This window comes from Somniosus microcephalus, chromosome 6 (genome assembly GCF_052327205.1).
Source record: "Somniosus microcephalus isolate GS21.2 chromosome 6, FLI_Smic_1.0, whole genome shotgun sequence".
In the NCBI taxonomy this organism is placed as follows: Eukaryota; Metazoa; Chordata; class Chondrichthyes; order Squaliformes; family Somniosidae; genus Somniosus; species Somniosus microcephalus.
The window spans coordinates 246,151,523-246,177,744 of record NC_140992.1 but is presented as its reverse complement, the minus strand read 5'-3'; the positions used below and the strand labels follow the sequence as shown (position 1 = coordinate 246,177,744).

The following is a 26,222-nucleotide window of genomic DNA, read 5'->3' as shown; positions in this document are numbered from 1 at the left end:
GTGCCTGCTGTACATGGTCCATGTTTCTGTGCATACAGCAGGGCGGGTATCACTGCTGCTCTGTAGACCATGAGCTTAGTGCCGGGTTTGAGGTCCTGGTCTTCAAACACTCTCTTCCTCAGGCGACCAAAGGCTGCACTGGCACACTGAAGGCGATGTTGGACTTCGTCATCGACGTCTGCCCTTGTTGACAGTAGGCTCCCGAGGTATGGAAAGTGGTCCACGTTGTCCAAGGCCTTGTCGTGGATTTTGATAATCAGGGGGCAGTACTGTGTGGCGGGGGCAGGTTGGCTCTTCTTCTTCTTCTCTTAGGCAGTCCCTTGGAACTGAGGATGACTTGCTTCCACATTAAAAATGAGCACACAGGTGGCTGATTAGTCCAATGTGGGACCTACGGTCTCTGTCACAGGTGGGGCAGACGGTGGTTGAAGGGGCGGGTGGGTGGGGTGCTTGGGTTGACGTGCACTCCTTGCGCTTGGCTTCCGCTTGCTCCCAGCGAAGAGACTCGAGGTGTTCGGCACCTTCCCGGATGCTTCTCCTCCACTTTGTGCGGTCTTGGGCCAGGGATTCCCAGGTGTCGGTGGGGATGTTGCACTTTTTCAAGGAGGCTTTGAGGGTGTCCTTGAAGCGTTTCCTCTGCCCACCTGAGGCTCTCTTGCCGTGCCGGAGTTCTGAGTAGAGCGCTTGTTTTGGGAGTCTTGTATCGGGCATGCGGACAATGTGACCCGTCCATCGGAGCTGATTGAGCGTGGTCAGAGCTTCGATGCTGGGGATGTTGGCCTGAGCAAGAACACTGACGGTGCGCCTATCCTGCCAATGGATTTGCTGGATCTTGCGGAGGCAGAGTTGGTGGTACCTCTCCAGTGCTTTGAGGTGCCTGCTGTACATGGACCATGTCTCTGAGGCATACAGCAGGGCAGGTATCACTGCTGCCCTGTAGACCACGAGCTTAGTGCTGGGTTTGAGGTCCTGGTCTTCAAACACTCTCTTCCTCAGGCGACCGAAGGCTGCACTGGCACACTGAAGGCGGTGTTGGACTTCATCGTCGACGTCTGCCCTTGTTGACAGTAGGCTCCCGAGGTATGGAAAGTGGTCCACGTTGTCCAAGGCCTTGTCGTGGATTTTGATAATCGGGGGGCAGCACTGTGTGGTGGGGGCAGGTTGGTAGAGGACCTTTGTCTTACGGATGTTTAGTGTAAGGCCCATGCTCTCGTATGCTTCGGTGAAGGTGTTTACGATAGTTTGGAGTTCGACCTCCGAGTGAGCGCAGACGCAAGCGTCATCTGCATACTGTAATTCAACGACAGAGGATGGGACGACCTTGGATCGGGACTGGAGGCGACGGAGGTTGAACAGTTTCCCGTTTGTTCTGTAAATTAGCTCCACTCCAGTGGGGAGCTTACTGAGGGTGAGATGGAGCATTGCAGCAAGGAAGATTGAGAAGAGCATTGGTGCGATGACACAGCCTTGCTTGACCCCGGTTCGTATGTGAATTGGGTCTGTGGTGGAACTGTTGGTCAGGATCACGGCTTGCATGTCGTCGTGAAGCAGGCGGAGGATAGTAACAAACTTTTGAGGGAAGCCGAATTTGAGGAGGACACTCCATAATCCCTCACGGTTGACAGTGTAGAGGACCTTTGTCTTACCGATGTTTAGTGTAAGACCCATGCTCTCGTACGCTTCACGACGACATGCAAGCCGTGATCCTGACCAACGGTTCCACCACAGACCCAATTCATGTACGAATGGGGTCAAACAAGGCTGTGTCATCGCACCAATGCTCTTCTCAATCTTCCTTGCTGCAATGCTCCATCTCACCCTCAGTAAGCTCCCCACTGGAGTGGAGCTAATTTACAGAACAAACGGGAAACTGTTCAACCTCCGTCGCCTCCAGTCCAGATCCAAGGTTGTCCCATCCTCTGTCGTTGAATTACAGTATGCAGACGACGCTTGCGTCTGCGCTCACTCGGAGGTCGAACTCCAAACCATCGTCAACACAGGTGCCAAACACAATTAGACTGTTAAACTTGGTATCATTTTCGTTTGTTTGTGGTTCTGTAATTGTCTCATTTTGACACAATGCGCTTTGCAGCCAATTAATTACTTTTAGTCCTTGTTATATAGATAAAACTGGCAGCCAATTTGCATAGAACAAGATCCCATAAACAACAATGAGGTAAATGACCAGTTAATCTAGTTTTGGGTGGTGCTGCTGAAGAGAGAACTGTTGGCTCAGACACTGGGAGTACTCTTTGCTCTTCCAGTAGTGTCCGAGGATATTTTATGTCCATGTGTACAGGTAGATGGGGCTTTGGTTTAATGTGTCATCTGAAGGACTGCACCTCTGACAGTGCAACTCTCCTGCAGTACCTTGACAGGTAAGATAGGCTGCAGTGAACTGCATTGGATGTAGGTGAAATGTCAATGTTTCTGACAAAATATGAACAAAAGGGAAAGTTAAAAGTACTTCCATTTAGATAATAAGTGACTGCTTCTTCATACAATGCGTGAAGCAGGGTGCGAGGATGTATGCTATACTGGACTTGTATTGAGCACGACACCAGAATTGATTAGTGACCTAGAAATGAGTGAATTACTGTTAAATTTAGTATTATAGGTTAAAAATACACATGTATAATACTCTAAAAGATTAAATAGAATCTTAAAAAAAACTATTTTTCAAGCCAGTTTTGTAACTTATTTATAACTGGATTCAGGTCAGTGATGTCTCCCATGATGGACTTAATTATGGCCTGGTATGACCAGATCTAAGAAGATGTGCCAAATCTGTGGAAATATTAGTGTAGTGGCAATGGAGGAGTGCCAGTTTGGATGTAATGAAGGATTTTTAATTGTTTAGAATTATTTTAACCAAGAGTTGTCTAAAAACATAAGTACATCCCTGTGAAAATAAGAAAATAGCAAAGTGAAGCCATAGTACTGTCGTTGGAAATGATTGCTCGAAAACAGCCGAAAGGCTAAAATATTTTAAATACAAGGAATCAAAAAATAGTGAGAATTTAGACTCATAAAAGTTAGCTAAGATAACTGAAATGAGTACTAGAAGGTACGAGACTAATAAACAAGTGGTTTGTGCATAGCAGCAAGAGAGGTTCAAATAAATCTTTTTAGCTAAATAAGATACAGATAAAGTTTTAAAGACTGGATTTATCCTTAAGTGGAAATATTATGTGAGAAATCAGGCAAATTGCACATTTGAAGAATTTGTCTTCATAAATCATGACTGTACAAATACTAGTTGCAATTTAATTGGCCTAGAGATTTAAATACATAATTAGTAAAGCAAGCTGTATCAAGATACTCAGAGAATTGAAAATCTACAGAGCATCTGAACCAGATGAGATAATGCTAAACAAACTGAATGAAGAAATAACAAGATGCGATTAAGCTTTGTACATACTAAGAAACAGAGGATAGCTAATATTACATTATTCCATTAAGAGATAAATCAGGGATATTGTAGCCCAGTTAATCTAAAATTAGTTGGGGGAAGAAGAGAATATCATTTTATGGCACAGTAATACCATTAATCTAAAGAGCATGTAGGCTATGGAGAGTGGCTAGCATGTGTTTAGAAGCAAAACCAGAAAATGACCCTTGTCACATAACGTTTCAATAAGCGGGTGACCGCTGCTTGTGGAACTATACCTCTCGTCTGAAAGTAGGAGTGGAGATAAGAAAAATACACATAATAACTATCTGAATGAGTTTGAGTTGTTGTAAACATCTTTCATAGTATAAGGCAATTATAATTAACATAAGACTACAGGGGGTGTCAGGTTTTTTTAGGCGGAGGGGGGGGGGAGCAAAGGCTCTTGCCATAGCTTGTTCTAGTGAATTTACATCGGGTGTATGGCTAAGTAAACTGATCTGGGGAAAAAAGCCTACAGATATATTGGGGGGAAATCTTGTAGATTGGGGGTATTTTTTTGTTCTCTTTTGAAAGTTTCAGTAGATAGTTACTAAGAAGGGTTAAGTTGATAGAACGGCTAGTGGATCTCGTGTGCCGTTGCTTGTGGGTGGCCTTGGGTCTGGAGCATGGTTGTGATGTTTAGTTGCTAGCCTAAATGTGTTTTTAAGGTTCCAGACCAGACAAATCCAGGTAATTGTAACTAGTTATAAATTGCCTATTTGAAATGGACCATAGATTCCTCTGTGGTGAAGCATTCTGGTCACCATAGAGAACCACCAGTGCTCCTATACTTCACAAGGGTCTACTGTTTTTTTGCTTCAACCCTCCCCCACTCGTGTATAGATCCTACAGTCTCCTAGCATATCCTGTACATCTGCTTTCAATTTACTGTCCTGCCCACCTCTCTTCCTTTCTCTATTATTAGTTGCTGATGCTATGATTCACTAGTGCTCCCTTTCCCCTTTGCTGTCCAGTGAGAGAAAACAGGGAATGCTATAGTACATTAAACTATTCAAAGCTTCGCAACACAAATGCATAGATTCTAATAATGTTATAGTTCCTCTAGAGTGAATAAAACTCATTTGTTTAGCCTGTGAGGCCTAGAGTAGCTCTCTTACCAAGTAATGTTTTCTATCCCCATCTCATTGGAAGGGGAAGGTGCAGCACTGAATCCTGGCAGCCAGGCAGGCTATGGAATGATTGTTTCCTGCTACTTGCTGACCTCCCCTTCCAGATTTCTCATTCCAAATTGTTGGCAGATATACACTGTGTTAATGACACTAATGTGGTTAGCAAATCATGTATCTCTTTTAGAGGCAGAACACTAAGTGCGAAAGGAAAGGAAAGGACCTGCATTTAAATAGTACCTTTCATGACCATAGGATATTCTGAAGCGCTTTACAACCAATAAAGTACTTTTGAAGTGTACTCACTGTTGTAATGTAGGAAAACACGGCAGCCAATTTGTGCACAGCAAGGTCACGCAAACAGGAAAGAGATAGATACATGATCACATAATCTAATTTTTAGTAATGTTGGTTAAGGGATAAATATTGGCCAGGATACTGGCTGAACCGCCCCCGCAATTCTTTGAATAGTGCCATGGGATTGTTTACGTCCGCCTGAGAGAGTAGACTTGGGGGGGGGGGGGGTTCAGTTTAACGTCTCATCTAAAAGATGACAGCTCTGACAGTGCAGCACTCGCTTCGTATTGTGCTGAAGTGCTGCCTTGGATTATGTGCTTAGGTTTCTGGAGTTGGGCTTGAATCCATGACTTTCTGACGCAGGTGAGTGTGCTGCCACTGAGCCAAGGCTGATACTTGATCAAACAATGAGTAGCTGACTGATGAAATGCATCCACTGCTGTTACTTATTGGGGCATAATCTTCCTGATATGTTTAAAAGCCATTTGGAAAGGGTTGTAAACAGAACATAGATTTTTGTGTCTTTAAAAATGTTTTGATGCAAAACATATAGAGTAATATTCATACCTTAATGAACTTACTTCTTGGAGTGGACTGTCAATGATGCTTTGCAGTTGACAGGAAGGTATTAATCTCTGCTGAAGCGCAGAATCAGGCAGATTCTGCCTCTTCCTGAAGTACTCTATGGGAGGCTGATGCATGGTATGTGAAAGAAAACTAATCACGGAATCCACAGTGCAGATAGAGGCCATTTCGGCCCATCGAGCCTGCACCGACACATATCCCACCCTATCCCTGTAACCCCACGTATTTTAATCCCCTAACACTAAGGGTCAATTTATCATAGCCAAATCAACCTAACCTGCACATCTTTGGACTGTGGGAGGAAACCGGAGCACCCGGAGGAAACCCACGCAGACACAGGGAGAATGTGCAAACTCCACACAGACAGTCGCCCGAGGCCAGATTTGAACCCGGGTCCCTGGCGCTGTGAGGCAACAGTGCTAACCACTATGCCACCGTGCCTCCCTTGCTTGAAAAGGGTAGACATTTGATTTTGACATCAGGTGCCTCAAATAGTAAAATGTTCCATTTCCTATCAGTAATATCCCTCACTTTGATGAGCACAAAGTTAATAAGATATAAATACTTTTAAAAAGGTAACTACTAATTGGAAGAGTAATAGTCCTTTAACTTGTGATTTCCAACACACATCCCCCACTTCTTTAGTTTTTTATCTGAACATTTTACATCAAAGTAAGGGCGCTATATTATAATGATGAAAGCATTAATTTGCTGTGCCATAGAGTAACTTACTGCAGACAGAGAATTGAAATGGAGTTGGTTAGTTGCCTCAAAACATTTTTGTGCACCTTTCACATTTCTGCCAATCCTGCTTTGACATTACTCGTCGTATTATTTGCTCCCTGCCATTCGTCTTTGCATAATCTATACTATGTTATTAATAAAATGAAAATAATTCTGTTAAAGTAGTGCTGAACTATAAATATTAAGACAAAGATTATTGTGACATGCTCGCTATAGACTAATAGTTACGTGACCTAGAGGGGAATGCAGTGAAGGAATTAATGAGTGCAAACACAAATTAATCAGTTATTGAGAATATAATACATGTGCTGTATTGAAATTAAAAGTTTATTTATCATATTACAGCTAAAATTAGAATCCATGCAAAATCTCTAACTTAAAACAATTATCCGCATAACACAGGTAGTCAAGCCATACTTTGTGCACTGATGAGAGATAGAGATAGTTTGTCATAAAATTTCTTAAGCCATAAACATTGGGCTGGATTTTGTCAGCCCCGAGGAGGCGGGTATGGAGGCGGGACTGCTGGTAAAGTTGCAGAATTTGGGGGCAGGTGGTAAATCCAACCCGTCCCACCTCCGTGCCCTCTTGCCAGGAGGCGGGAAGCCGTCCTGCCCCGGGTCCCGTCTCCTCGAGGCAGGAAAGGGATTAAAGCCTATTAACTGCCTGTTAACAGGTAGTTAACAGGCAGAAAATAGAATTATCCCCATTTTTCGTTTCGATGTGCAGGCTTCCCGACCTCGGGGAACCCCGCCAGGGTGGAGGAGCTGAGTAAGAGGTCTGCGGGGGTCGGAGGGGTCTGAAAGTGCAATGTAGAGGTGAGTGATGGGTGCAAGTGTGGAGTGGTGAATGTAAAGTGTTAGAAAATGTTCACTTACCTTTTGTTTCTGCCTACAGCCTTCAGCCACTGTGGAGCCGGAGTCCCGACATCTCCATTGTAAATTTCACAGACTGGCTGTTGGATCCTCCGAACCAACAGCCAGCTGATTTCTGCAAAGTTGAAAGGTTTGATGAGTCCTGAACACAAAGGCTCATCAAACTACACAGAATGTCAGTGTTTGACAGCTTCACAGAGCTGTCAAACGCTGACACTTCTTTCAAAAAATCTTGACAGATGGCACGTCGGACGTTGACATGCTCTGTCACTGATTTCCCCCTAATTGGCCTGCTGAGCCCGCTGGGCGGGCTTAACAAGTTCAATCAGGGGAAAATCCCGCTGGTTGGCCAGAAGCTGATGGAGACGGGATTGAAAGCCGGCAAGCAGCAGTCCCGCCTCCAAAAGCTTCCCATTGACAAAATCCAGCCCATTGTGTTTCAAGTTTCTTAGTACGTGGGTACCAAGTGCATCTCTGTTACTGTAGTTATTACATTTACTAGTGCAGATGCAGAAAAAATTAATCAAGTTAACATTTTCAACTAATTAGTTTTTTTTTCCTTCTTTGTAGAATCTGTCTATGACCTACTGCCAAAAGAGCTGCAGCTTCCAGCAAGAGAGACAAGTATTGCATCAATGAGTCAGAAAAGTGGTGGTGAGGCAGCGTCTCCTCCCTCAGCTGCAGTTGCTCCTGGTATGCAGTTCTATTCAGTTTCCGTCTTTCCTTGTTTAATTACAGATATGATTGCTGGCAGCTATGTGTACTGCTGGCAGTGGTTCAAGACACAAACCAAACTGCTCTAATTCTCAGCGAATCACACAATATAATCAGTGACTGTTCTAATCAGCAACATTATCTGTGTGGGAAAAGTGGAGTGCGGCTACAGTGTGCTGGAAACAAGGCCAGGTACTGCATTAAAGTACCCGGGTCCCTGAAATACGCAATCTTCATTAAGCATTTATTGTGCAATTATATATGCATATATTTCAAACTTGCAAAACCTTATTTATATAGTATAAAGTGCAAGAATGGTTACTGTTTTTAAATTAACTTTGAAATACAAATTAGTATTACATCAGAAATATCCCAAAACTATTTAATGGTGGTAAATGACTTTGGATATAAGTAAGTATTTGATTCAGTATTTATAAATATTACTGACGTATCTGTGGGAAATATCTTTGTGTTATGTATCAACTGTTTTTCTCTCTTTTTTCTCCACTCTGTCATGAAACCATCTTTAAAGAACAAAGTGTGAAACTAAATAATTAACAATTTTCAAAGATTTTTATTAAATCTTTTATATTTGAACTTCTGGCACTAAATTCTAATGTCATATTTGCAATTTGTAAATCTGTCTTTTAGTAAATCTGAATTTTGGAGCTATTCTGTCAGCTAACTTATAGAAATGCAAAACGGCTAGGTTTAAATTAACAGTTGCCTCCCAGGCTGCCCAAAAGAATACAGTAGTTTTTGATGGACTAAAATTCAAAGCTAATATTAAGCAACATACATTCATTATTACTTCATGAACTATCCATTGGTAAGAGAATATGATTTGATTGGCTGGCAAATGTGCAGCAATTTCTTATCGTTTTATTGTCTCCTCTTTTTTTCTCTCTCCTTCTCCCCATTACTCTACTTTTCTCCTTTCTCTCCCTCCTCCTACCTTTGTCACTCTACTTTTTGCCAAATCACCCTACTTCCTTTTTCATTCTGTTTTGTCTTCTAATTTTGCTGCCTCTATCTTTCTCACACACTTTCTCATTTCCATGTGTGTGTGTGTGTCTCTCTCTTTCTCCCTCCTCCTTTCTGTAAGTCCTCTCTACTGTATGCCTCTCACAATTTCCCTCTCCGTTGTCTTTCTCCCTCTCTTTCTATGTCTGTCACACACTTTTCTCCCTTTCACTACATCCCTCTGTATACTTCTCCTTTTCCTATCACTGCCCATGGAGACCTGAAGGCAGACTCAAAGTCCTGACCCTCAGGTGCCTGCAGAAATGATTGCATTTCTCCCTTGGTACAAAACCACAGATCAACTTTGGAGCATCAATCTTGAAGTTAACTTCCTAAGAGTCCAACCATCACAGATGCACTTGGGCAAAATTACGAGAGATTGATGACACTATCCAAGGTGGCGTCTTCCAATTCCACCTCCATTACCATCTGCAGGAGTTTGGTCTGTTTTCAAAACATTTTTCTTGGAATGCAGGAAAACATGTTAGGGAGAGTTAGAGTCCATTCTGGTCTAACGCCTCCTACACTGACTGAACCATTCCAAGGAAGCTTGTAACAGCAAACAAATTGCATTAGTGTCTTTCACCATCCTGCTGTAACATCTTCAAATTAGTGAGAAACCTAAGGCAGGGAGGTGGCGCCAGGAGGAAGCAGATAGCTCAGGTTGGAATGCAAAGACAGGGAGGGAGTCACGGGAGACAGATTCTAAGAGGGGATGGTCGGACAGGACATGGCGTGAACTAGTAGCTTGGAAGTAGAGCGGAGTTGTGGGTTTGGGAATGCCAGGCCTGAAGACACAGGGAGGTTGCAAGGCCTGGGATCACTTGAAGGGGAGCAGGGAAGATCTGTGGGGGTGGGCCAAGTGGCAACCCATAATTAGTCATTTGATTCTGTGCTGCTATTGGGAGACCCTGATCTGATTAAGCATTTCTCGTGTTTTCTAAACTTTAATTTCTTCACAAATTCTTGGCTGAACAGCCATCGCAAAAGTGGTTTCGGCTTTACATTGGTGCAAACTGTGAGATGTAAGTTGAGAGCAAAATCGCTTAAAGCAGACATTGGCAAAAGTTTGTTTCACAAAGCATGGGGCTTGTAACTAAGTCAGTATGACTGCAGCTTGACATAAAATCAGCTTTAAAAAGTTCGGAATTGGTCCTGTCGACTGTCTCCTAACATTCAAATGTAACTGCATTTTGGATGTTTTGTCCAGAACCAGAAGTATAACCCGAGAATGCTAACTCCCATGTTGCATTCTGCAAGTCTGAGACCAACACCTGTAGTGTAAGGATGTCCTAATTCTCGTCAGTCTGATGATGAAATGTGTTCAAGAAGAATTTAACTAATTCTGTAATTCTGTTTTTTTAGCTGATAGATGTTGGGGAGAGTTTAGAAATTACTAAAAGGTTAAGATTTTAATAGGTTTCTTTAAGAGGTATTTATTATTGGTAAGTAAATATCATGTTTTTAAATAAATAAAAATAAAACAACATTTCAATAAAAGAAAATGTAATGATAATAACTTGATAACTTTCAGTCCATAGAAGCAATTTTTAAAAAGGTTGACAGTTAATATCGCTTGAAAAACCAAAAACATTAAACCCCTTTGACTTGAAATTTCACTGAACATTGATTTTGCCATGGCAAAGGACCTGCCAATGTTGCCATATATCGATCCGAAGAGAAAGCTTGCGCTGCGCTGTAATGGCACTCCATTTAGTTTTCTACCACTAGATGCTGCAAATGAGCCATGGAAATTTTAGGGGGAAAATATATATCTATTATATACACAAGATAATTTTTTCCATAGTATCCTAACTCCTGTTCTTTGAAGAGAGTTCTTCAAAGTAAGCAGTTGGGTGTTACAAATTTCATGAACAACCTGCTTGCATCATAGGTGTTAACTGTTAGAAGAATTTCATATGACCTACATTCAATTTATGTTTTGAATATTAAGAAGAGGAGACGGTGCAGAAGTGTGTGTTTATATGGAAGACCCCTTCTGTGAGAACAGGGATTTCCATTTTCCCTTTCACCTTCAGAAAGCTCTTCCACATAGTAACATGAGTAGAGTGACAAATGCATTCATTATGAAGACAGATTCACTGGAAACTGATACCTTAGTAAGAAACAAATAAACTAAAATGTTTTCAAGTTACCAGTGCAACAGTGCCTTAGCAAGGCCAGACTGACTGACCCACTAGCTCAAGTGTATAATTTGGGGAGGGGGGGGGAGAATAGAAGTGAGTTAATCAGTGGCTGTATTTGAAATGACATCAGGGAAGTGGAAAGGAAGCGGCACTCTTTAAGGGACGCACATTCTGTTCAAGAATGCGTGAAATTCATGTTGAATTGTTCGTTTTTGTTGATGTGATTGGTTTTGTAAGAGGAAAAATTATTTTCTGCTATGTACATGAGAGTCAAGGACTCTACAGAGCAGTTGAATCAAATTTTAAGCATTAAATTGTAGGTGTCTATGCTCTCCGAGTAGCTTTTGCCAGCAGTTTTTACTTGCATATCCACCAGAGGCAGTGGTAAATGGAGTGCAGTTGTTTAAACTTCAAGTCACTAAAGTACACTTCCATTATTTAGATATCTTTGATTGTGCTTAATATAAAATACAAGAGTAAAGTCAATGAACTGGATCTACTGAGCACAAGCGAAATGGAAGGAATACAATTGTTTGCCGCCTTAGATGCTGACATGAGCAGATAATTGTAGAGATTAATTTGGTGGAACAGCCCAGGCTTAATAGCCTGGTTCTATCAAAAGCTATGGGGATCAGCATTTGTGCCTTTTGTTTGGATGGAGGACTCGATGCCTGGGATGCCATCAAGGAGGATGGATAATTACCTCTGAAAGGTGCAAGCACCAAAGTTGCCATACCAAAATGGTATCAGTAGTATAACTTTCTGCTCTGCTAATGCGATGTTTGCCAGAGTGTCAAGGATCTGAGGGCAGTAAGCAAAGGCATAAAGTACTTGATCAAAGTGGATTGTTAACTTGTCTGTCGGTATGCATCCAGTTGTAATTTTCTGGAAAAAACTAACGGTAGGTGGAAATTCTCCACTATTGAAAACAGACCATCATAAATTTCATAACAAACACACAGTCACCAGAAATTTAGTGTTTCTTAATGGAGAAAGGCAACTGGTGATGACCACGATGTTGGTGGAAAAAGTTGACATTGGCGGCATAATTGACAACTTCTGTGCCAGATGCCCCTCCGCGAACAGATTTCCACGGATTAGCAGAAATTGGACTAAAAAATTAAGTGCTGTTGTCAAGTAGGGAACATAGTGGTTTTGATATATTTCATCAGTGGTTGTTCTCCATTCCTAATAGTGATGAACTAAACCTGGTGGTAATGTGAACATGGAGGAGAATGGATAGTTAGGAGTGCTTAGAGCCTGCTTTTCATTGCTAGAGACAGCAACCCAGAACCTGCAGTTTGTCGGGGAATTTGATGAGGTTAGGATTTTAGTTGGTTTCTGGAAAAGCTCCATAATCTGTCAGGTGGCCAGAATTGCTTATTGTGAAGGATTGAAACTGGGGCTGTGAAACTCACGTTATAAATAAAAGACCAACAATCATAGATAGATTAAACTGCAGATAACTAACTGATATGGAGTGCTTAACTGGGATTTTCTTAATCGAATTGATGAATAACACACTGGTGACCAGTAAAGTGAGATGGCCGAAACAGAACCAAGCAGTCTGACAATTTTCACATGGAATGAATGACATTCTGCTCTGTAAAAGGGTGATGACATGGGATGCATTTAGAAATTTGTACAGATTCAGTATTCATGCATAGTAGGCAGAATCCAAATACCATCTTATGAAAGGTTAGAGCAATTGATTGTAGTACTTCTCTATTGCCCCTTTCCCTAAATTTAGCCCTGGATTTTATTATTGGCATATTAGTCCAAATCTAAAATTGTTTTACTTTTGTAGTCTCTGCAGCTATACTTCTCTAAACTTTATATAGTTTTCCATGCGCTTTAACTGAACCTGTTAAAGAATTCCTACAACAATAGCAAAATGCCACGGATGCTGGAAATCTGAAATAACAACAGAAAATGCTGGAAACACTCAGCAGGCCAGGCAGCATCCGTAGAGAGAGAAACAGAGTTAACATTTCAGGTCTGTGACCCTTCGTCAGAACTGGAAAAAGTTAGGGATGTAACTGGTTTTAAGCAGGTGCAGAGGCAGTGAAAGGGGGGGGGGGAAGAGAGGAGGCAGGAACAAAAGGGACGGTCTGTGATAGGGTGGAAGGCAGGAGGGATTAAATGTTGCCATGGGGATGGCAGCATCATCAACAGCTGCCGCCTGAAAAAAATGGGGGCAGGGGTTATAGTCTGAAATCATTGAACTCAATGTTGAGTCCAGAAGGCTTTAAAGTGCCTAATCGAAAGATGAGGTGCTGTTCATCGAGCTTACGTTGAGCTTCATTGGAACAGTGCAAGAGGCCGAGGACAGAGAGGGAGTGGAGCAGAGAATTAAAGTCACTGTCCTCGGCCTCAAATAATTATTTTAGCTACATTTTGCATAAGTTTCCATCAGAACTGACAAAATTGTAAGCATGAGCAGATAAATAAAACTTTACCATGTAACTCATTTAATGGTTAATCAGCAGGATTAAATCCTAGTATAATAGCAACAACTTGCACTTATATAGTGCCTTTAACATAGTAAAACATCCCAAGGCGCTTAAATAGAACCATGAATGCAGTCAAGATGATTACATTTTCTTCAAATTCAGTAAATTAATCTTATGCTAAAATTATGTATTTATGTGATTTGAGGGCCATTTTCACTTGATAATGAATTTTGCAAATATCACTCCAAGTATACCTTAAATGGGTTTAGATACTGTATTGCATTTCTGATTGATTTGTAGTAATTTGTACCAACCTGCTATTGATTTGTAATTGAGTTAGTGAGATTTATTATTGCTGGGTTAGCAGCAGCTAATTTTAGATTTTTTTTTTGTGCTTCTCAAAGCAAAGGCAATCAGTCCTGGGGAAGGAAACACTTTCCAATTTCAAATTCTAACATCAGCATCTGCCTAGAAAAGCACCACCCATATGCAGAGTAAAGTAGTTTCTGTCCCAACCATGTGCCTTTGGCTCAAGCTCAGATGAGCATACTCTATTGCACCAATGGGAATTTTCCCATACCATTTTCCTTGTGGTGTCTCTGAGTGAGAGTGAACATTTAGTGCCAAGTTAGGGCACTTTGGTGCTGTGAATTCATACCTGTTTTAAATTGGCTGGGATTATTCAAATTAATTTTATAGTACAACATTCTTAAAGCAGCAGAGAGAGGGAACTATTATCCGCTATGTTTTGTCTCAGTTCAAATCCATGACTTAGAAATGAAAGTGAAGTGTGCTAATCCACTGCACTAACCAGTCTTTGATTAGCTATTTTTTCCTAATTGCTATGCATGGAAGTGTGGTTGTGCTACTGTCGTGATTGTATCTGTGTCCTAAATAAAGACTGTTTTATGCCAGCGATGCTTAACCGAACGTTTCTCATCCAGGATGTAAATTGTTTACGCTTTTATACTTCACATAAATGGTCTTTGTGTTTCTTCGATAACTTTCTTCTGTATTTTATTATGATTGATTTTACAGAAGTTCTGAGAACAAGCGTTTATTTTATAAGGGTCTTGCAAATTAATGTATTTTTATAGTTAAAATGAATAAGAACAATAGCCTTTTTGTTCAAATTTAGTGATTATTTTCTCTTTGCTATATTTAGTGGAAAAAGTAGACTCAAGCAAAGCTCAAAGCTGCTTTTTCGCTAAAAATAGTGGACAGAGAAGAATGCATCCCATAATGTTGATTTGCAGCCACTTTCTTTATTTTCTTGCTTGAGAATCTTAGATCAGACTAGGGTATTCGATAATTTTTCTAATAACCTTCGTTTCCAAGGTTATCTCAATAATAGTAGATGTTATTCACAGGCATTAGTATTAAAAATAATGTTTTCCTCTAATTACTTTAATTTTTTTTGTCTCCATATCAGTTTGTTTTTCTTTAGTATTTGTCTTGTGATTTACAATTGAATTTTGTACTCAATGTAACGATCCTTTTATGATTCTTTTCTACTGATCTATTGATGCAAAATCACATTTATCTTTGTATTTAACAACCTGTGCATATATTTTTAAATTATGTACTTAACAGCATAAATTGTAATTAAATCTAAGTTTTTTTTTAAAGGAATTAACATGCCTAGTATTTAAAGGGAAGGAGCAAGTGGCAAAGTGTGGGTCCATGTGTGGCACGGAGAGAGGGAAGGAGGAGGTGGACAGTAAAGTCTGAGTGAGGTTGGATCAGAGATTGGTGCTGAGGCAGGAGTAGTGGGAAGCCCAAAATTGAGGGCAGCAGACCGTCTTGACGGTGAGCGATAAGGGGGTGGGGGTGATCTCATTTTGGATGTCTGGTTCAGCTATGAAGTATCGGGAGAGGGTGCACCTGTAGTCGGGGATGTTCATGAAGACTGGTGGGGTATGTTACACAAAGTGTGACAGGCCCTGGGAGGAAGGGCAGTCCTGGGAGTGGTGGTTGTGGGGGGGGGGGGGGGGGGAAGGTTGTTGAAGTGATTGAAAGATTGGGTGGGTAAGTTTGAGATTTTAAAAAAATCATAATTTAACTATAATCGCTCAGAGCTCCTTCAGCGTCTTAGTGGATAAATGCACTCTGTGATTTGTCCATAAAGACCAGATGGCCTCAGGTTCGCCCCCTTGTTTGCATTATGTTTGATGAACTATAATTGGGCTCAGTGCCTCTGGGTTGGGTGGAAAATCAGCCACGGTTTCCAGTCTTGATACAAAATGCACATGTGTGGATGTTGGGAAAGGACTGGCGCAGGCTCTGCTGTGGTGCCCTCCATTGTCTAGTAGGCTGCTGGGACTAGTCGAACTGTACCACAAAAAGAGTGAACGATCCATGAGGGGAGGGGAGAAAATTGGAAGAAGCACACACAGTAGTGTAGAATAACTGCAGTGTAGTCTCCTCCCAATTCAAAGTTGTTTGATTCAAATAATTATATAATTCAATATTTTGGCACTAAAATTCCACTTTACTATGTTATTAACATTGTTTTAATTCACATTATTGGATAATTTAAATTTGGGGGAGAGAAAACTGACTGAATCATCAGTAGACTACTTCTGTACATTTAACAATAATTTAATAGGGATATGTTCATTACTCACTTTTGAATTTGTATAGACCAAACAATGCTTTGTTACAGCTCAAAATTAATCATGTTAAAACTGCGTAATAAAAGTACTTAATTCCCCCAAGGGTGGGGTCAAGCTTCTGAAATGAATCCGAGTTGTTGCCAAATGCTGCTGTATGCAAAAGTTTCTTCCTCTGGTAATAAATATTGCTGTATCCTGCATTTTGTTTTCCATGTACCGTAGTGCCATATTGCCATTTTATTCTCTGCATCATTATCAGTGTCAGCTGTGGTACAGTGGGTAGCACATTTGCCTCTGAGTCAGAAGGTTGTGGGTTGAAGTCCCACTCCAGGAACTTGAGCACATAAATCTAGGCTGACACTCCAGTGCTGCACTTGTCAGAGGTGCCGTCTTTCGGATGAGACGTTAAACCGAGGCCCTGTCTGCTCTCTCAGGTGGATGTAAAAGATCCCATGGCACTATTTCGAAGAAGAGCAGGGGCGTTATCCCCGGTGTCCTGGCCAATATTTATCCCTCAATCAACATAACAAAAACAGATTATCTGGTCATTATCACATTGCTGTTTGTGGGAGCTTGCTGTGCGCAAATTGGTTGCCGCATTTCCCACATTACAACAGTGACTACATTCCAAAAAGTACTTCATTGACTGTGAAGCGCTTTGAGATGTCTGGTGGTCGTGAAAGGCGCTATATAAATGCAAGTATTTTCTTTATCAGCACAACAACCTTCCTGAATTAATGCATTTGTTACAAATCCTGCGATACCCAATTATATTCCAAGGAATATGTTAGTCTTCAATCCAACAGGAGAAAATACACACTGCAGTTAGTTAAACAGAGTTTAACAGTGTTGAGAACATGTTTGAATTTGGCCTTTTTTTAAAAGAAATTGTAGCACAGTGGTGCCTGTGCTTCCAAGAAATGAGGGGAAAATTATTCCCCAGCTTCTGGTTCCTTTTAAATTAAACTGTTTCTTCTAATAATACCGGATTTAAAAAAACAATGCAATGGAATCCAGTTAATTCAGTGGTTTTGAAAATAGAAAGCAGTGTGAAATATGAGGCAACAATGCAGTTGATGGTTCAAAAGATATCATAAACTACAAGAGCAAAGCTCTGGTGGTTTATCTGTGCACTTTAATTAGATTATTGTTTTAAATTCACTGAGAGCTGTCTGTTTTGGGTAATACATATATGAAAGCAGTTGTTTTTCAGCTGGCATGTACAGTGTCTCATGTGAAACTGAGCCATATAGACCAGGAATTTAAAATTGCTGCTGAAAAATTAAGTGTGTAGACTTAAAGTGAGGATGGGATTTCGAAAACCTATGATTTCCCCACCAGCACCCTTCAGTAGAATAGCCTGCCGAAATTCACTGTATAGGCGTACAGATGAGGAATGACCATTTGAATGAGGTACCAGTAGAAGGCCAGTAGCCATGGAACAAAGTTACTTCCCTTACCATTGTGATGCCAAGTTTCCATTGGCATTTTTAAATACTGAAAATATTTAATTTTTAGTTTAGGGCCTGCTGTGTTTTTTGACAATCAATTTAAGAAAATTTCACTGGTGTTCCAATACCACTCACATGACTAAGTCATAAATATGTTGTAAAGGTCTTCTTAATAAGTGGGGTATTCCATTGTTTTAGATTGTGAATTTTGCCTTTTTATCTTCTAGAACTATTGTATATTTTGATCACATTGCTTGTAGGAAGAATACATTAAGGTTTCTTGATATGGCTGTGCTTGTGCTGGGAACAATGTGGATTTAAGGGCTGAAACAGTTTTTTTCAGTTGGAAAGATGGGGTCCTGCCTACTAGTGATCCTTTTGATTGGAGTTGCTATTGGCTTGTCTATGGGCTGCTCCTTTTCACTGGCTTATTTACCCTCCTGTGCTGAATCCTTGTCTCCTCCTGGGAGTACCAAGCGGTCCTTCAAGAACAGGCCACAAACTGCTTAGTATTTCCCCAGTTCCAGGTAGATGCTGAACATCACTTGTTTGGATTGGATACATCCCACAGGTGCTTCAAACGCATGAGGGCTACACCCTGCCGCGGTAGGGAAATGCAACTTCTTGCAGTTAGCAGTGCAAGTTTGCTAGCCTGTTTGCTGAGAGGAGGTCCTTGTTCTCTAGTTGTAGACGCCATCAAGGAGTCAGTGCTTCCAGAAGAACAGGAGATTAAGGGAGGGAAGAAATTTGACATATAGAGGGAAAATTTTAAAAATGAGTAAGACCAAACTTACAGCAAGGCATTTAACATTCTGATCTAATAAAGTGGCTGCAAATAACGCATCAGTATTCATTAAACAAATGCAAAAAATTGAAAATACTATTGTATCGAGAGGGAACTTTTAAGATTATATATGAAAAATATATAATTGAAGTCATTATTAAAAATTATAAATAAACATTTTTTTTTTACAGAGTCAAGTTAGTTAACATTAGTTTTCATGGTTTGTTAAAGGTATTTGAGGAGGTTGGGAATAGGCCAAGAACAAATTTGGTATCTCTGTCTCATGCATCTAATGTGCTTCAGGTATTGTGATGTTAACATAAAAGAGTTCATTGCCCATTATGTGCAACGTACCCAAGAATCCCACACTTTTAGTATGGGCAACCATTTTACCTGCATTGCACCTACTTTGGAATCTACTTCAAATTCAGATGAAATAAAGACTTTTACTGCATTTTCTTTTTTATTTATTCATAATCATTTGTTCAATTAGTCTTTTTGCTGACCTCTGTGGAGCCAAATACTGTTGTAGATCAAGAGGAGTATAGTGTGCTTCAAAGGAGTTTTCTCCTCTCACTTTTTAGTAGCACTCTCAGAGGACTATATCTTGGAGGTGAGAAGTGCATGTGACACTGGTCCCATTTTGTTTTTCACGTACCCATTCATTAGATTAATATTTATGTATATTTCTTGCAGTGACTTTTAAGAATGGACAATGGTTATAATTTTAAGTTTAGCTTAATTATTTTTTCATTTTAGTTCCAGGAACTTACCTGTCAAGCAGGGTCGCTGCAACAAACTTGCAGTTCTTTGCTTTGTAGGTCAGAAGATTATTTTTCCTTATTTGGCTATGAGCAACCCCAACTAAATTATAATGTACCAAAGTTTATTTTTTTCTCCTGACCCTGATTGGTATTTTAGAGAGTACTATACCCTCTCTCCCAGTTAAAAAAAAATAATCTTCCAGTATTATTTGATACCTTTTCACTTTTTGGAACTTTATAAATTGTTGAGTTAAAGCTTTGTGAAAAATTAAACAGAACACAATTGGACAATGCTAGCTAACTCACGTTGAAATGTGTGTATTTACATTTGGATTGTACATACCACAGATGTCTCCTCCAGCGGTGGTCAAAGCAGTACCTTCACCCCATCTTCCAATCCTAGCATGCATTCTACCTCAGTAACTGACAACACATCTATGCAAGTAGATAGCTGCACTCCAGAACAGGGGGTAAGTGGCCATGGGGTAAGTGAATTACTGAGCTATGAAAATCAGTTAAGTAATGCCCCACAGCTGCAGTCCACGCCCAAAAGGAGGACCGTCCTCAACATCTCTCCACCACCCGAAGACTTGCTGGATGACAGCAGGATGTCTTGTCAGGATGATGCAGGTGACTCGGAGCAAAGCAGCAATATTTGGATGGATGAATCAGGCTCTAACTTCAGCATCATGAGTTCCAGTTCCTACAATGACAACACAACAGTGCCACGGAAGTCACGGAAACGATCACCTAAACAACGACCTGGCTTTGTGCGTGTGGCTGATGAAGAGTCGAATATGGATGTCTTTGATGCAGACAGTGCAAAAGGACCCCATTATGTACTTTCTCAACTCGTCTCAGAAGGCAAAAACAGCTCAAAGGGGAGCAATGGGTTGGTATAGCTTTCTACAAATTTTACATGAGCTTTTAAGGTAGTATTCAGATAAACCCACACAGAATATAACTGAAATTTACACTTTTTTTTCCTTTAAAAATTAAAAGGTTAGTCTAGCACAGACTTCTTTCTTTCTGTCTCATCTATTATATCATCCTCATTTATGGGCAGCAACATGCTCTGTAAAAGATAATAGAGACTAAAATTACCTGACATTTGGAAGAATAAATTATGAGGATTTCTCATCTGTATTATGGAAGCACCCTAGTAATCAAATGTTTCCAATTTTTCTAAACCGATTTTCTTAGGCAAAGTATGTTCCCCTTATACCTCATATACAATTCTATTAATTATATGGAATTTTCCCCTAAAATTACCTGTGCCTCCTATATGCTAGAGACACTGTAGCATCTGTTGATGCAAATGTTATCTTCATAAATAATACATTCTCAGAAGGTTTTTTTACCCCCAGTCTTCACCCCTAAAGATGGCAACACATGTTGGGGTATGCTTCCATGGGAGCCAGCAGCCCTGTGGTACCTCATTTAAGCCAACATTCTTAAAGAGGGACCCTAGATAGTCAGTATCAGCAGGCTATTTGATTGTGTGATGGTGGGGGAAATCTTAGCCGAGTCCAATTCTGTCCTTGCCCTATGTCCACAGTACACTTTGCCGCAGAGATCACTGGATAGTGTCCAGGAGATGGAACCCTAGCCAATTTTTCACAATTAATTTACCTACTTATTTCATTTCTCTATCCCAGAGGCAGTGAAGCCAACTGTGGCATTCCTACTGCTGCCAAGCTGAGATCACCTATCTCAGTCGAAACTAGGGATCGAACCAGGGATCTTGCTGGCCTGTGCGGTTCAGTACCAAACTGGTGATGCATTTACCAACAAAGTAAGGTCCAAAGCTTTTTTGTCCAGAATGAACTTTGAGTAACTACATTGAAAACCATCTTGTGTGGAGGTAAATTCAGCTTTATAGATAGACGAAACAAGTGATTTGACAATTGACTACGTAGTAATTGCATGTTTTTATATCATCCATAAGATTAGTGGTGCTATTAACTGGAGGTAAACAGTCTGGTACAATTTGGTAGTTTAGAATTCCTGGTAACGGACTATATTGAATTTTAGTTACACATTCGAAAATAGACCTGCTACTGTATTAAAGAGGATGTACCTTCAGTGTAATTGTACTTGATTTTTATGTCCCTCATCTAGTTATTTTTTCAAACTACACCCTGTATTTGTCAAATAATCTGTGTTGAAAGACTTTTTGATGGAGCTTGAGAGACCCAGATATATCCTCAAGGCAGAAGTATACCACAATTAAATCCCCTAGATTCAAGAACTGCAAAGTTTGGTTCACATCTGAAGGTGATTGCTAAATTTCCACTGTGTTGTGTTTACATACAAAAAGATACAATATGAAAAGAAAGGCATGAAAAGACCATCAGGCCTCATTCTAATGCTATCAGAGAGCGCAACCTCATGCATCACCCACCCAATCACTAGTAATGATAGATCCTGGGAAAGGCAAATAAAAAGGAAGAAAAAAATAATTACATATTTCAGGAAAAACTCCCTAATTCCCTAAATTCCTTCCCAACTCCCTAAGGGAATCACAAACTCCAGCAGACCTTGTTTATCTATGATGCATTACTAGATGCACTTAATTTAACGCAACCTTCCCCTCCCTCCTCCCACACCCCCCACCCCCACCCACACACCCCACCCCCACCCACACACCCCACCCCCACCCACCCAACCCCACCCCCCCACACACCCCCACCCTACCCCCCCACACACCCCCACCCTACCCCCCCACACACCCCCACCCTACCCCCCCACACACCCCCACCCTACCCCCCCACACACCCCCACCCCCACACACACACCCCCACCCCCTACATCTACTCCCCAACATGTCCAGTTGTCCTGAGGAACATAGGACTGTACAGGACTAGAAAGGACCATTTTCATTCACCAAGCCAGTCGCAAAGGTCACAGGACTCACTTTTTTTCTTTCATAACCATCAATAGCTCTACCTGACAAAATTTTATACATCATTAAAATTTGGAACATTTTCCATTTCTACTGCCATCAGCTGTGTGAAGAAATTCTATCGCATCTGTGTATCGCCTTTTCTGATCTAAGTTTGAGTGCTCCTTGTCCTAGGGTTTGTGTTCAATATGTTTCTGGAGTTCCGTTTTCCTTTTAATATCTTAAATATTTAAATAATATCACATCAAAGCCACATTTTTTGCCAATTTATGTATCCCTAATATCCAATTTCTCATGGTGCAGGTACCTAATCCCATTTATTAAGTTAGTTGCCCTTCTTTGTACTCCCTTCAAAGCCAGGATGTCTCCACTGTGTGATTCTATGCCCAGAACTATACACAATACTCAAGGTTGGGTGAGATCAATACTTTGTATAAACTGGTTACTATTTCCTGCAACTTGTACTCTGTCCCTTGAGCTCTATGTCCTAAGACCCCATTTAGCTTTTTCAACACCACTGCATTGTCCTATTTAAGGGTCTTTTTCATTAAAACCCCAGATCCCTTTGCTGTGTCATTCCCATTAGACTCTTCCATTCCCAATTTTTCCCTGCCTCAGCTTCACAACTTTGCATTTCTTGACAATAATATCCACTACTTGTTAGCCTACTGTCCAATCCTGTCCAGATCCCTCTGCAGCTGGTCCACTTGTTCCCTATTATTTATGACCCCTCCCAATTTGGAAGTTGGAGAGCTTTGTAATTGTCCCTTCATCCAAATAATTAATATGCATCTATAACAACAATGGCCCCAGAACAGATGGCTGCAGTACTCACTAATCACCTCTTCAATGTTGACAATGCACCCTTAAAAACTACCCTTTGCATCCTCGGGCTCAACTAGTTAGTTATCCATTTCCCTGCTATTTCGTGCCTTTCCACCTTGTCATCTTCTGTGTAGTTGATATAGGCAGGCACCTGGACCAAGACCAACTACTTCCTATTAATTTGCAATCATTCTGGTAATAATTTACTTAACTATCAACTTGCATTCCTGTCACTTTCTTAGTTTTATCTTATATGATTGTGTTCTCAGTTATATTTTCCTTTCTACTATAGTGTAGTTTAGCTATTAATAACAGGTTAGAAAGAATGTAACTGATAAATTTAAGTTAGAGAAATTCAGAGTTTTCCAGACTGTTATTGTGTGCAGCATCAATAAGGATTTCTGTGCTGGGTTTATAATTTGACTAAATTGAAAAGACCTATTTTAGTAATATACAGCTAGAACATTCATTGAATTTGCACAGACCAATTACATTGAAATCAGAAGAGTAATCTCATAGGCTGAAAATGAATACGTCTGAAAAGTGCCATGAACATAGGGAACAGAACTCATTTGTGAAAAATTCCAGGGCATTTTGGGTATATTTATGACGATGGGAACTCTATTCCTGCAAGATTTTCCATAAAATCATCACAAAGAGTTAATACAAACATTTTAGACTTTAAAAATTCTATATGCTTTAGTCTTTGGTCAATCTTAAAGACCTTTAAAATTAAAAAATATTGCTGGAATGTTTACCGTTGGCATTTTGCATAAGCACAATCCATTTTTTTCAACACCTTTTTAATTAAATATAAGTTATTGTGATTCTTTAAATGGATTTGGCAATAGCTTAGCACTTTGTATCCCAGTTCCAAAGTGGTGGCCATGGCAATAATAGGGAATGATCAGGTCAATAAAAAAAATTAACATAGATTGTGCAGGTAAAATGGCAATTCAAATCCACTTTGGTGTTTGGAAATTGACAGGTGGGCCAAAGAGAGGCCAGAAGCAACAGAGGCTACATTTACAATTGGAAATGTTTGGCACGTTGCACACTCCTTTTATTTTCACTGTACAATTATGTAGATAAGTGGTAGCCACTACTTTTGGGTTTATTGGTATGGATGGAACCGATGACCATTTTCTAAGCAGCAGTAGCTAGTTTAAAAGTGCAGTTTCTAATGCGATCCGTAATTTAAATTTTAAGCTAATTTCTTTGCTCTTTAAAAAAACAATTTGAAGCTTAGAATTAAATAGATGCCAGGGAGATAATAATGAAGAGAAATTTAATTGGTACTTGTGAAGGAAAAGATGCCCATGTTTTGCTATTGGCATGCATAAAATGGATAAAATGAGTCCAAAGATTTTTTTAAATTCAATTTGTATTTTAACTTGTTTTGAAGGTTCTCTATGTTGTTAAAAGTATGTTTTTGTTTTGTACCTTTTATTTATACTGCAGTGAGGGAAGCAATTCTGTGACTTCATAGTATATAAAAGTTATGATAGTCCTCTCTATCAACAAATAAAATAAATCCCAATAGTATTACTGGCTCAATAATCATGTGGTGCAATATCACTTCTGTCCTGATCTTGAGGTCAGCAAATGGGTGTCAGCCATCCATTTGGTATGACATTCCCACTGGGTAAAAAAACAGTGAACTGAATAAAGTTCACAACATCACCTCAGTTCCCTGCTGCATTACAGTCATATAATGTATTCAAGACTCTTTCATCTTGTACGCAATTTCCCTGTAACACTCAGTGAAATAAATACAATGAGCTTTCAAGTTCAGTGTGGGTGTAAAACAAGCCAACCCTTATACACCTCTCCCAACTTCAATGGTAAGGGAAAGTGGGTGGTGTGCATAATGGGTATTGGGATCTGCTACCGCCTGTTTTGTGATCTTGTTGAAGTTGATAGTTCTGCTTAATATCACTGCTTCTCAAATCAAATGGTAAATTAATGTCTCAATCTAATTCAATTCCAGGAGGCCAACTGCACCCATTTTCTAAGTTCCCCACACTGGAAGGGGGTGGGTTGCAAGAGTGGCTCATTGAAAGAAAAAGAAAACCACTACATTAATATGTTACATAGAATAACACCGGCTGAAATATGTTTCAAGGGTATCATGTCTTGGGGTTCAGACAGTGTTATTAAACTGCTTGAACTTTGCTGTTATAGCTTATTACATTATCCGCACCCCATGATGTGTTATTACCTAGTATTCCATATTTAACACTTGACAATATTTTCAGTATTATGTTACATGCAGCATTACATTGGGCTGATTTACTGACTTAGCTGTGTTTACTAGGTAGTAATCTTAAATTTAGTTATTACCCCATTAATGCTGCCAACATGATTCCACTGTTAAAACCATATCAGTACGGTATTGCAAATATAAATGGTTCTGAATTCAAAATAATGGTCTAAAAACTTGCCAACTGATTCTTTGGCTTTCTAAATGTGTTTTGTAAATCAAGCCATGAATTTGAATTAATTTCTATTGTGCATATATTGAAATGGTCAGCCTACTTAAAATTATTAATGGGACCTGCTGATTTGTATGATTGAAAAATGGCCATTTTCCCCCACTTATGTACAAGTAGACAGTTATAATATATGGTAAAGATTTCTGCTGTGAAGTTACCGAACCAGTCCAGTTGCACAACATAAAAGAAATTCTCAAACTGGCAGGAAACCAGGTAGTGTTTGGTTGTGTAAATGGGATATGCAATAAAATAAGTGCTCACTACAGAATGGTAGCATGCAAGATCTTACCCAGGATTCCCCAGATGGCAACTTCCCAACATTGGCTGTGCTATCAAGAATAGGCACTGAGTCAAGAGGAGGTGCAGAGAAGCAAGGGAAATTGGAGGGTGAAGCACCCTGATGCATCCCTATGAACATCCTAGTGGATGGATAGAGTGGGATTAGAAGAGGCCATGGAGCAGGATAGTTGTATGGTGCAAGGGGGAGGCAAGGCAGGGACAAAAATAACCTACAAATTCAATTTATTTTTTGAAAATTGATTTCTTTCTCTTTGGATCTCCTACACACAGATACTTGGGTAAATACATGTTAATGTGCAGTAAGTTTCTGGGCCAAAAGGCAGATGAGCAAATGGAATATTCCTGGGCCTTTGCTCATTCCATTCTAAGACATACCTCCTAGATGCTCAGGAATGAGACCTGCTCCATTACCTTTCTTCCTGCGGCACAGATGGGATCATAAGCTCACTGAAGTGATATTGAATACATGTTTCCACCACTATCTCAGCCTGTTCCCTATTGTGCTGCATCATTAAAAGCTAGTGCACAGGTACAAAAAGTAAGCAGAAAGGCTAATGGAATGTTGGCCTTTATTGCAGTTAAATCATTCCTGGTATTTAAACAACAGAATTGCAAATATAGAGTAATGGAATATTTTATACTTTCCTCCCTAGAGGGACATGAGGTGAGGTATTTTAGGAAAATA

At 40.2% G+C, this 26,222-nt stretch overlaps 1 protein-coding gene across 1 annotated transcript in view; it reads left to right on the top strand.

Annotated features, from left to right (window-relative positions):
* Positions 1-26,222, top strand: part of nfat5b (nuclear factor of activated T cells 5b) — a 176,600-nt gene that overhangs the window by 64,884 nt on the left and 85,494 nt on the right. The window contains exons 2-3 of the mRNA XM_085991713.1: positions 7,632-7,754; positions 19,361-19,904. Coding sequence (XP_085847839.1) covers positions 7,632-7,754; positions 19,361-19,904 — 667 coding nt within the window. The remainder of the gene's footprint in view (positions 1-7,631; positions 7,755-19,360; positions 19,905-26,222) is intronic.